The sequence below is a fragment of the Rhinolophus hipposideros genome (assembly GCF_964194185.1).
Source record: "Rhinolophus hipposideros genome assembly, chromosome: 8".
Lineage (NCBI taxonomy): Eukaryota > Metazoa > Chordata > Mammalia > Chiroptera > Rhinolophidae > Rhinolophus > Rhinolophus hipposideros.
In genome coordinates, this window is record NC_138054.1 from 38332754 (window position 1) to 38346008 (window position 13255).

The 13255-nt window shown below is 35.1% G+C and overlaps 1 protein-coding gene across 15 annotated transcripts in view; it reads left to right on the forward strand.

Moving 5' to 3' along the window:
• Positions 1 to 13255, forward strand: part of ZZZ3 (zinc finger ZZ-type containing 3) — an 88958-nt gene that overhangs the window by 38977 nt on the left and 36726 nt on the right. For 8 of the 15 annotated variants that reach the window (XM_081056799.1, XM_081056797.1, XM_081056810.1 and 5 more), the window contains 2 exons: positions 1183 to 1328; positions 6312 to 7858. In XM_081056799.1, coding sequence (XP_080912925.1) covers positions 6363 to 7858 — 1496 coding nt within the window. In that variant the 5' untranslated portion in view covers positions 1183 to 1328; positions 6312 to 6362. Of the gene's footprint in view, positions 1 to 1182; positions 1329 to 6311; positions 7865 to 13255 lie in introns of all 15 variants that reach the window. The other 7 variants (XM_081056796.1, XM_081056807.1, XM_081056805.1 and 4 more) reach the window with 3 other exon arrangements.

Here is a 13255-nt window from a genome sequence, read left to right on the forward strand (position 1 = left end):
TAGCTGACTAAAACCATAATCTGGTTTGACTAGGCAGTAACTCTAGTTTACAAAGCTTGATAATTGCATCAGTTTTTAAATTGTAGTCCTTCACCGAAAATAGCATCACTTTTAGAGTATCTAGTTTTATGTTTATAATAAAGTGACAGTTTCCATCAGAAACATCGCTAGTCTTTTTCCTGGTGTTCCTCGTTGTTTCCAAATGGGCGCTCATCATAACCCATTCATACAGGCTCTCTGAAAAGGCTATCATAATGAATTATAATAAAGTAAAACTGCACCGTGTCGCCCGGAAAATAAGACCTACCCCAAAAATAAGCCCCAGTTAAGATCCTAGCCAGACGGACGCATGTAGTACATTACGATGTTCCAGAAGAAGATGACATGACTGTATTGGAATAAATATGTAGATTGTGTACATGAAAAAAATGAGAAATCCCCTGAAAATAAGCCCTAATGGAGCAAAAATTATTGTAAGACCCAGTCTTATTTTGGGGGAAACACTGTCATTAACCATACTGTCTAAGAAATGGAATATAACTTGGTTAATTAAAATATCTAGCCAACAGTGTACTAAAACCAGAAAATCCATATTGTTCTTGTCCTTGTTGAAAATCCGTATGACAAAAATAATAGAAATTTTACTGTATAATAGTCTTGTAGTACTTTAATAACCATCAAGGTCATCGTGTAGATACAGAAGACTGGTTGATTTTTTTTTGGTGTGCAGAACCTAAATTATTTTTGTTGTTCAGTCCCCAGTTGTGTATACTTGAAGGCCAAAATTTGAGAAGCCTCTAGAAGGGGAGCAAGAGTTTATAAATTCTGTATGAGAACTCTTATCGAGGGCAGCCTTTGGGTAACCTCAAAAAAAAAAAAAAAAAATGCCCGGGACTCTAGAAAGAACTGAGTCACATTTTGGCTCAAACTGATATTGAGTTTTTGTAAGGGTTTAGTATATTTCAAGCTTTTTGGTTTGGTTTGGTTTGGTTGGTTCCTAAAAATCCTTTTCCAGTTTCTTAGTATCTCTGAGACTACAAAGTTACCAAGAAGTACCAAAGATGTTACTATGAACAGATACTCTGTTACCTGCTGTTTCCTCTTACTGTAGGAGGGGTAAATCTATTAGCATAAGTTAATTTGCTCTTTAATTTCTTTTTTTTTTATTATTTCATTTTAAAGAAAGGAATTTAAGAGTTTCTAGTATTCTTCATGGCTGAAGCTGAGAGTCTGAAACCCTGATGCTTAAGCTCTATTCTATATCATAGCTCCAACTCCTTCAGGAAAAGAGATAATATTTCCACAATGATAGATCTTTGGTTGTACAGGTAAGTTACTTAGTTTTGCAGTAGAGAAGACAACTATAGTTTGTTTTTTAGGGGGTGGGGAGCTTTTTATTTTTCTATACTTCCTTCCCTGCATGGAAAGTTGTACAGTCTGGCTGGCCGTTCATAGGAATGTGGATACTATAGGGAATGGGTTGGAGATAAAATATTTTCCCACTCTTTTCCCAATGGTATCAGATAAATGAAGCAACTAAGTACATTGGAATCTCTAGATCATTGTACCTATCTTTGACACCCTAGGTATTTTTGATTCAAGGGCATTATGAAATTCTTTGACTTCTCTTCCCCCCAGTTGTCTTTTTAAGTGTGTATTCATTCAGCTATCTATCTATCTATCTATCTATCTATCTATCTGTCTATCTGTCTATCTGTCTATCTGTCTATCTGTCTATCTATCTAGCTATCTAGCTATCTTTCTATCTATCTATTATATATTCCTCTCTCTTAATGGGAAAGAAGGAAGAGATCCACTTATGCAAGACAGTACATAATAGAAATCCCAGGTTTTAGAGAGGTGAAGATTAAGGAATTTAAGTTGAATTGCATAGGTGGTTTCACTTTCCTACTTTTGACCGTATAGATACTTTTAATCTTATAGATACATTTAACCTGATAGAAACAGTGGTAATTGCTTGTCTGAAGAATTGTGTCCAAAGGGTAGTCTGAACCATCATTAAGCAGTTCATGTTTATGTTCTAGACAAATAGAAAAAGAATCATTGATAACACTTGCCAATTGTTCTTGCTCTTTTTGCTTTTCACTTTGATTTGTCTGCCTAGTACCATGACCAGTTTCCTAAAAATTGTTTACTTAATAAAACTAAATATTATCACAGTAAATATCAGCTAGAACATTGATGTTAATGGAGGATTACTAGTCCCTCAATTCCCAAAGTAAACCATGCTACTTTGGTAATTGTAGTAGGAGCAAAAAGTTACAGGCAGTATCTTTGAAATTTTTTTTTTGAGATTTTTTTTTAACCTGTTTTATTTTTTATTTTATTTTTATTTTTTTATTAGTTTTAGGTGCACAAGAGAGATTCCTTTTTAAGTAAAGGTGATAGCTGGAGTAGTGTTTCATTAGGTGGACAATTTTAATTCCTTTCAGTTCTTATTGGTGTATTTCTGCAGATGTAAGCACGGGGACTAGAAATTTATGATCTGAAACAAAACTGATACTATTTCAGAGAATGTTAGATTTGATGCAAAAACAGATTCAAATTTGAGAAGAGGAGTAATTCAACAGCAAATAAATGGGTGATACATGTGGAATTATAGGTAGGATTTGGGGCTTAAAATGAATGGAGAGGCTGAAATTTGGTTGATAATCCCTCTCAGATAAACCCTCCAATAGGATGAAAACTATGAGGGTGGGGAAGAGAGGAAGGGAGTCTGTTTAATTCTAGTGATTGATCATATTCTCTTCCCTCTCTTCTAGAAAGAGCCTCATCCATTAGTTGGTGTATAACATATAGGGAAATGTTTTTTCCCTATATGTTTTTCCCCTTTATTCTAGTTGCTGGATTGGGTTTTGCCCATATGAATATGTTAATATACAGTTTCCTTTAAGTCTAAAACTAGAATGATTGAATTTGTAGTTCCAGTTGGGTGCTGGCTAAGGTTTCACCACAATCCTCCTGTTTACTTAACTAGCAGGAATATTTTCTGAGATACTAGTTTATAAAAGAGTTTCTTTCTGTTCCCCTAGCAACTTAATTTTTAACAGAAATATAAATTTGTGCTCCAAACCTCGTTACTGAATTTCTCCAGTGACTTTTATGTATCTAAATGAGGAAAACAATTGCTTTAGCCTATAATACTTTGCTAAGGATAGCAAAACAATATTGAGACTTGGTTGAGATAATCAGGACATTTTTAGTTCCTTGCTGGTAATTGAATTTTGCACTCAGTTTATGAGATAAAGTATGTGCCTTTATGTGTGCCTATCCAAAATAGAAGAGATGAAGAAAAAGTTAGAAGACAAAAATCACCAGAGGGAAGAATTTTAAAATTTTATTCAATTATAATCTTCAGAATTTTAAGCAACTTATTACCTTAAGTGCATGCAGTATGTTAATTTACAGCAGCAGATTTTTATAGTCCTCTGTTTGGTGTTTTCTTTGCCAAAGAGATCCTGGCTTTATTTATAGTTCTTTTTTGTTATTGAAATCAAATAAAGAATTAAATGATATTTTATAAATAGGCCTAATGTAGTTTGAAACTTGATGACTGTGTTTTAATAAAATACTGTCTAGATCCAGTAGTCTAAGGCACTGCTTCTCAAATCCCTTAGAAGGCATGTAAATCACCTGGGAATTTGCTTAACTGGTAGGTCTGGGGCAGGGCCTGATATTCTGCCTTTCTAACAAGATGGCAGAAGACGGCTATGATACTAGTTCTCAGGCCACACTTAGAGTTATTAGAGTTATTAGAGTTTGAGATACCAAAAGTGTCTTTGTTTTAAAACATTTTTGCTTTAATTATGGTCCAATAGCACAGGATTTGAAAACTCTAAAAGTTGGGCTTCATTGTAGTTGTTGAATGGATTAAAAACATTTTTCGCAAAAGAAACAGAAAAGGTTTAGTCTTTCATTTTGATCACTGGACAGGTGAAATAAAATAGGCCTTAATTGGTGGTGTTTCTTTCATAATGATTTGATATATAAGTAGTTCTGGGTACTAATCATAGGCTTGTTTCATTAATAATAACAAGGCAGGGATTTTGCTCTTATTTTGATTGGTGTGGAGAGAAAAGAAGTGCTAGGAATGCCTGTTATTGGAATCATTTGAGATTGATATGCCCTAATTGGCATCCCATTTTCAAAAGTAAAGCTTAGCAGGTTTTTTGTGTTTATAAAATATTACTATCGCCGTATTATATTCAAACCATAAATTATGAATATAAACAAATTTGCATTTAAGGATATTTACATTAGGTGTTGTAACTAAAGTTATTTATGTTTTCTTTGTATGTGTACATAGATATTTGACATTTAAAAATCAGTAACCTTCAAATTTGAGAGCTTCAGATTTGGGTACATGAAATAAGTAAATTGATATTAATAATTTTTAGTCTGTGCTCTTTTGAAACATTTGAAGTTTAACTGAAATTTTTTGTAATTAAAAGTGGATATTTATGAGTCATTCAGTGTTTATTACCTGTGAATAAAATATAGGTTGTAAATTTGATAAGATTTTAACAAAAGAGAATAACATGTCACATTCCTCTAATGAATCCCAAAACAGTACAAGTTTATTCTGAGAAATGTATTTCCAAGTTCTGATTTGTGTCCCATACTTATTGTTCATGTGATTGCTATGGAATTCCCTAGAACAAGTTTTCATGCTTTAATCCCAGAGCTGGTTTTGTGAGTCTTGTAAGATTTTTTAAAAATGTTAATTAAAAATTTAAAAGTATGCCATACTCTGAAGCAAAACTAAATTCAACCAACTTACATTATTTTACAGCAATTGATTATCTTAAGTGCACTTTTGTCACTCATTTCATTTGTCAGCAGGCAGGAACAGCAAGACAGTTTCTCTTAATGTTTCTTTTTCTGTGTGTGGTGGCATGTTGTTGTGTCTTCTGTGTCTTCTGTTGTTCTTCATAACCTTTCATCTGTTAGGTCCTTGTAGTTGAGGCAAAGGAGAAATTGTTTTTGTTTTGCGGGGGCAGGAATAGAATGGCATTTGGGGGTTATAGGATAGGGAGGCTGTGGGAAGGATAGCAAAAGGGAGGAGGGAGGTTACTGTGAAACTTTGTACTACAGCCATTATTTGCTTCTTTCTCTGTCCATCCTGCACCCCATTCGAAGTTAGGCAGCAAAGTGGCAAAGTATCTTGTGAAAGCCAAACAGAAGAGCAGCAGGAGAAAGCAGACTTGAAATTTTAACAGCTCTTTTATTGTGCTTGGTGGGAGAGCCTTTGGAAAATAACCACGAAACTACTCAGAGTTTATCTAAATGGATCAATGAGGGCATTTTTCAGTTTTCCTCACATTTCTCTCTTAGAAATACCAAGCATCAACACCAGAAAATACTCATCTCCCCAACATGCCCTAAAACTGTGGCATATCCACATACACAGGAATTCTAAGAAAGAAAGGATAGGGTGGGTTATATGTGTATTCCGGATTTCTTAAATGTAGTATTTGCTTCAGCGGCTTCTTTCTTTTTGTTCTACCTTTAGAATACTTCCTTTCAACTGCTAATTTATGGCTCTGCTTCTTGGGACTTGGGAGGCTTGGTTTTACTGTTTTGCTCTTAACCAGTGCAAGCTAAGATTGTGATTTTTATCCATCTGCTTATTTACAAAAAATTCTATTGCAAGCAAAATTTTGTAGGTGCCACATAGTTTGTTATCAAAGGATTTGATCTGAAACTCATTTTACTAAGAATGAATTAAAAAGATCAGCGCCTGCCGTTTTACCTCCCAGGAATGTTTTGAGAAAACATGAGAAAAGATTGGGATAGTTTTTGTGATAGCTGTTATATAAGTTCGATATTATTATTTTAATAACCAAGATGAAATCCTGTCTTTGAGAGAGGTCTTTTCAGGGCCCTTTGTGCCTGTGTATCTGAGAGGCAGATACAAAGGGAAGTAAGTTAAGAGCGTGGTCTCTGTAGCCCTGCCCTACCACTTAACGTGTGTGGTTTGGACAGATTACATAAACTATGTGGCTCAACCCCTCATTCGTAAAGTAGGGATGATAATAGCACTTATTCTAGTTGTAGTGAGACTTAAGTGAAATAATGTAAAGCACATAGAATGACTCCTGGGGCATCTTAAGTGCCATATAATTGTTAGCTATTATTAATACCATTTTTGGAAATGTTAGTGAAAGAAATTGTATCACATAATTTATTAATATTGGCTATACTGGGATTAAAAATTTGTAGCTTTATACTTTTGCTTTAGGTGTATTAACTATTACCTTTTTCTCATTATTTTGTTTACGTTTTTGAAGGTTTCCCAATGAGTGGATCATGATGGCCGTATTGTAGGGACTTGCCATAGTATGGCTGCTTCCCGATCTACTCGTGTTACAAGATCAACAGTGGGGTTAAACGGCTTGGATGAATCTTTTTGTGGTAGAACTTTAAGGAATCGTAGCATTGCTCACCCTGAAGAAATCTCTTCTCATTCTCAAGTACGATCAAGATCACCAAAGAAGAGACCAGAGCCTGTGCAAATTCAGAAAGGAAATAATAATGGGAGAACTACTGATTTAAAACAGCAAAGTACTCGAGAATCATGGGTAAGCCCTAGGAAAAGAGGACTTTCTTCTTCAGAAAAAGATAACATAGAAAGGCAGGCTATAGAAAATTGTGAGAGAAGGCAAACAGAACCTGTTTTAAAAAGAATTAAGCGTTGTCTTAGATCTGAAGCACCAAACAGTTCAGAAGAAGATTCACCTATAAAATCAGACAAAGAGTCAGTAGAACAGAGGAGTACAGTAGTGGACAATGATGCAGATTTTCAAGGGACGAAACGAGCTTGTCGATGTCTTATACTGGATGATTGTGAGAAAAGGGAAATTAAAAAGGTGAATGTCAGTGAGGAAGGGCCACTTAATTCTGCAGTAGTTGAAGAAATCACAGGCTATGTGGCTGTCAATGGTGTCGGTGACAGTGATTCAGCTGGTATAAACTGTGAGGACGGTCAGCCTGATGGGAACACTAAACAAAATAGCGCTGGTTCTTACGTGTCGCAGGAAAAATCAGTAGCTGAAAATGGGGATTCGGACACCCACACTTCAGTGTTCCTTGATAGTAGGAAGGAGGACAGTTACATAGACCATAACGTGCCTTGCACGAATTCAGAATTGCAGGGCAAGTTGGAGGACCACAAAGTAGTAACTGCAGACCTGCCTGTGGAACGTGTTAATCAGCTGACCACTGAGCCAGCTACAGGCCCCTTTCCTGAAATTCAGTCATCTTTAAGGGATTCTGAGGAGGAAGTAGATGTGGTGGGAGATAGCAATGCCTCAAAAGAGCGGTGTAATGAAAACACCAGTAACGCCCTGGACACGAGACTGGAGAGTATGCCACTCTCCGGAGACCCGGAACCATCTTCTGTTCTAGACTGTGTTTCCACTCCAACGATGTCTTTATCAGAACCTCAAGAACATCGATATACTCTGAGAACTTCACCACGAAGGGCGGCCCCTGCCAGAGGTAGTCCCACTAAAAACAGTTCTCCTTGCAGAGAAAATGGACAATTTGAGGAGAATAATCTTAGTCCCAATGAAACAAATGCAACTGGTAGTGATAATATAAGTGAGTCTCCCACAAATCCCGATGATGTTTCTCAGAATGAAAAAGGGATATGTTGTGACTCGGAAAATTATGGGAGTGAAGGACAAATTAAGCCACCCTCAGAGGCAAGACTCCATATTGGACATTTGCCATCTGCCAAAGAGAGTGCCAATCCGCACATTACGGAAGACGAAGACGATGACCCTGATGTTTATTACTTTGAATCAGATCATGTGGCATTGAAACACAACAAAGAGTATGTGTAAATATGGTAACCATGAATTCTGCTTTGTTTATTATTCCCCAAGTTCTCAGTATTCCTGAATGTCTATGCATTGCATTTTTATTACAGCTAAAATTAATGCTTTAACAGAAGTTTTAGGTTTAACATAGTAATTTTTTCTGCTCTTACAAAAGAACTCCCCAAAAAGAAAGACTTTAAAACTCAACTTTATTACTTTCTCAATGTCAATACAGTTTTCTAGTTTTGATATTTCAACATGTCTCAATTAGAAGAGATGTGGAAACCTGGTTGACGATGTTTTTGTTTTTTAATAAGTTTCATACTATTTAAATGAATTTATAAAATGGAAACAGCCTTGGATATACAGTCCACTTTGATTTATAGTTACCGAACTTTATGAAGTGTCTCTGCCTTCTAGAGAGTGTAGAACAATTAATGATGAGTGATTAGACATCATCCAGATAAAGGAAATCTGGCAGGCTAGAAATCTACTTTTATCTTAGTTAATTATACCTAATTTCCAATTACAACTTTTGATTTAAAAAAAAGTGCTTTATGCATCATTTCTTACTTTTGTGACTTAAAGAAATAGATATTACTGTTAATACTATGACAGCTAGTTGTATGTTGCAATTAGCATATTAGCAAGAATTAGTGTGCTGTATAGTTTACAAAAAGCATTTGAGACAGCTTTTTCCTGATTCTAAATTATAAGGAGAGACTGTATCTTAAAATACTATCAGGTCTCAACCTTTGTGATAAAGGCACTTTTTAAATTAAAGAAGTCAGAGTCCAAATTTATCACAGTTTTGCTTAGATTTCCCTTAAAGTATTCTGGGCAGTAACACATATGAATTGGAGCTAACTATGTCTAACCTGAAAGGAACTATTAACAAACAGTGTTTATCATAAATCAGCAGTAGTAGAAGACAGATATACACATATATGTGTGTGTGTATATATATATATATATATATATATATATACATATATATATACATATATATGTTAATCACCTTTACTCTTTTGAATTAATATCACAATCATTATGTAGGTTATGTAAAAATACAGATTTGAGGAACCTTTGTAATGTTTTCGTTGTAACAATTGCCAGATCTTGGTATGTATCAGATCAAGCTATGAATCCCGGTTGTGGAACATAATCTTTTTGCCATGCATTTAGACAGTTTCCAATTTGTATATGATAAATGGTGGCCTTCTAGCATAGATCTCTCTTCTGAAATTTTTCCTTGTTGTTAAATAATTTCCTTGTTGTATAAATTATATTTTAGTACTGGGTTTAATAGAGAAATCATTTTATCTGAGCATTTTATTCATTAATTTGTGAAACTGTTAGCATTTTCCTGTATTTGAAATGTTCGAAGTCTAATTTGAGACAGAAAAACAACTCACAAGTGAACTTTCTTTCTATTTGAGATAAGTTGAGTTTTTACCATTAATATTATGTATCAGCTTTTAAAACTGGAGTTGTTTTATCTCTAGGTGCAAGGAAGCAGAGCGTATGTCTTGGGGAAATGCCAAAAACTCAAGAAATGGGCTTTTTTACAAAATGATAGTCTATTAATTTTATTACTTTCTTTTCATTGTTTCTGTGGCAAAAGAGATGCTGTCTTAAAGCTTTGCTGGTTATTGATGATGGAAAATATTTTCTCATTAATTCATTAATGTTACTTTTTGGTAACAGCTCTCCTGATGATTTTTTTTTTTTTCTCCTGATGATTTGAAGGATAATGTTCCTATACGACAAGTGTCTAAAGATAGTGGCCATAAAATTTAAAGAATGATGTTCCATATTCCTAAGTCTTTGAAAGTGAGAGCAATACAGTTTCTTGGGCCCCTTACGATACGCAGAGTCCTTTGAATTTGGATAGTAGTTACTTTATTAGGAGAGTGTTCTCAAATGAATGTCTGATGGGGTGACTGGGCAAAAGGAAATCACTCCTTGATTTTGTGCCTTGTTCCAAATCTTTTGAAGATAGCACCTTTTGACACTTAACTTTTTTCCCCTAAAGGAAACAAAATCAGAAGTATGATGGAGAGGGAGCGCCTGGATTAATTAACATCTTGGTTAGAGATAATTGAAGGAAAACGGGGAGATGGTGTTTGATCATGTCAGATGTAGTCTGTTTCAGTGAAGACCCTATTTAAATGCTTTTTGTCTAGAGCCAAGAGATGGTTGGATATAATGTTGGCTCTTTTGAACCCAAATTGTCATTAAAAATAGCATAATGTTACCTATCTAAGTGCTTTCAAGTCTCAAGTAAATTTCTGGCAGTTTGAAAATGTTGTTAAAAAGCACTTGGAGTAAAGGGAAAAAAAAAAGACACTTGGGGTAGATGGATTACTATTCTCCTGCACACACAGGTGTACGAGTGTAGTATTTGTTTTCTATAATACACCATCAAGTATTTGTTTTCTTCTTTATTCTCATGCTGGAAAATGTCTTCTGATGATTGCCTCTTGAAACTAGGAAATGGGCATTGCTCAGCCTACACATGAATATCTCTACCACTAGGGAATGAGTATTTCCTGGTAGCCAATTTAAAAAAATATATTGTTGATAGAAAACAGTGAGCATGGAATAGTTCTTTGGAGCTAAGAGGACATAGCTCTTCTTTATTCCAGTTGCAACTCTCCTCTAAATTAACATTGATTATTTAATCAGCAACCTATCCTAGCATTCAGCCAGTTATTTATCCATCTTGTTTACAAGGATATCATATATAGGATATCACATACAGGGATATCGCATACAAGTCATCTAATCACTTGTAATGTTTGAAAAGAGATAAAAGGACTCTTGTATATAGAGTCCTAGCCTTAGACCTGATTCATGGCAATTAGGCCATAGGCCAGATAATTGAATTTATAGATGTTCAAGGTACTTAGACCCTGTTTCCTCTCTTCTCTAGGACATAAACCTACAGTGTGCTTTTATATATGTCTTTTTCCACATGGAAAACTCCACTATGAACAAGGAACTAAGCAGTACCTTTTTCTATAGCAAGATTCCAGCTGTGATTTTACCAGATGTGCCTTCTCAAAGATTAGGGGGTGGGGAATCAGAAGAACATATCTCAAACTCTTTGATCTTCAAGGTTGATGAAATCTATTACATTGGTAGATAATAGCTAGTGACTTCCTCCTGGGCTTTAGTAGTCAGATTAAGATCAGGTACTGAACTGTGGGTTGCCCTTTCTGTTTGGGAATTGACCTTTTGCTGATTTTGAATCAGAAGAACTGAAACTGATCTCTAAGGTTTGAAGTTCTGGCTTTGGGGAGAGCAGGTATGGAAGAGTTTATGTCCTGGGTTTTAATGTTCAGAGCTTGTCTTCCAATTCACAGGGCAATCATGGGAAATTTTTCAGATGACTTTGTATTTTGGTCTGTTGCCTCTGAATACTCATTGTTCAAGAATACTTCAAAAAACATATCTGAAGGGCCTTGGAGCCCTTCATTTGGGGAACTTGTAGCCTTTCATGAACAGATAGACGGTGAAAAGTCAGATTTAGGGTTTCTAGATTCTTGAGGTCTTACAAAAGATTGACTCATTGATAACATTACTAATGTTTGTTCCAATTTTTAAATTTCTAGATAATGAAAATATAAGAGTAAGATAGTTATTGCTCATCTGAGAGTATTGCTCATGTAGTGTACAGGTAAGAATCTTATTTTCAAGCTATATTAAAGAATATTTGCAAGAATGGTAGTTTCAAATTTGGTCCTCTGAAAACATCGATGTACCAAATAATGATGATGTGTCCTTCTGTTGCACCATGCTTAATATGAATCATTTGATATTTTCATCAATTTCAGAAACCTCGTAGAGAAAATCCTCTTCAGTTCTTTAGAGTCACTTCCTGTGAGACTACTATTAATGATAGTCAAAGTAAATTCTTTCAGGAGGCCAGAAAACTCCAGACCTAGAGATGGATTTTGCTTAGAAAGCACTAAAAGAGTCGTCCTGCCCTGGATAAGATAATTTTACATTTGTACTGTGCTTCATCATTTACAAAACAATTTCTTCTAGTTTCTTATTTGACACTCATAACTCAGAAGTAGATAACATAGGTGGCATTGTACATTCCCCATTTCCTAACATGACTAAGGTCTTTAGGTTCTTTATTTAAAGTATCAAGATGAATGGCTGGATAGAAATGGGATTAGAGCTTCCTCCATCTACTTGCTAGTCTGAACTACACGTGGTTACCTCACCCAATAAGGACATATTCCAAGGACATTCAGGTTTCTAGGTTTAGCTCTCTCTTGGAGCAGATCTTGGGTACTCAGTTTACAAAATTCTTTAGCCTGAGTTTAAACTCTGTAATTGAAATCATGATTATTTGGTTTAATCTGTCAGAATCAGCATTACAGGTAAGTAACCTGTTCTATTTACTGAATGAAATACTTGCATGTTCATTGTAAAAAACATTTTGTTAGAGGAACAACTGGCAGGTACAAACTAGGGAAATAAAACCACGTATAGCTTGAACTTAAATAGCAGATTTGGATAATTTACCAAAAAAAATACTTTGGGGGAGGAGTTTAGCATGCAGTTACGGTAGGCGTATTAGAGGCTGCTAGGGAAAACTTATGCTTGGTACACCTTCTCAATTCATTGGAAAAGGCTGTGGAATATAATAGCCAGATTGGCCCCAGTAGTTTGGCACAAAACTTACTGGGAGAAGGGAGATATCTTGTCCCTAAGTGTAAAATTTTGGGTTGTAAGTCACTAATCAAGAAATTCAGTGAATTCTTTGTTGTTTTTTTCCTTTGAATATCAACATTTTAAATTTGAAACCTAGCGTCAGTGGTTTCTAAAAGTGATTCTCTGCTATAATCTGACTATATTTGTACTCAAGTATAATTTAACTTTTTCTTGATTTAGGGTCCGTCATCTTTGCTGAACAGGTTATGCACAGTGATACTTTCTGGCAAAACAGAATAGGTCTGTTTTCACCTATGTTAAATGATTTGGGCTTCTCTGTTTTTTATGTTCTTAAAGTTTGGCTTCTTTTCTATGTTCTTTTCTACGTTCTGTGGCATCTTATAATTTTCTTCTTTTTGTTGGCTTTTATTAGTCAATTGTGCTGTCAGGGTGCCTTCCTCTAATAACTAATGGCATCTTCCCTTCTAATTGACTGCTTTTAGTTTTCTTTATAAATGGAAATCAGAATAATCAAGCTTGTCAGAATTATGATTTTTGAGCGATACACTGAGGAATTTCTCTTTGAATACATAGATAAGCATTAGTGTGGGGTTGGGGGGGGATGTTTGTTTTGTGTGTTTTCTTGTTTGCTTTCTGGTTTGGAGGCTGAATCTTATGTAAGTTACCAAATATCTAAATTCTGAATGGAGAAACAATAGTTGTTTCTTTTTGTGTGGCAA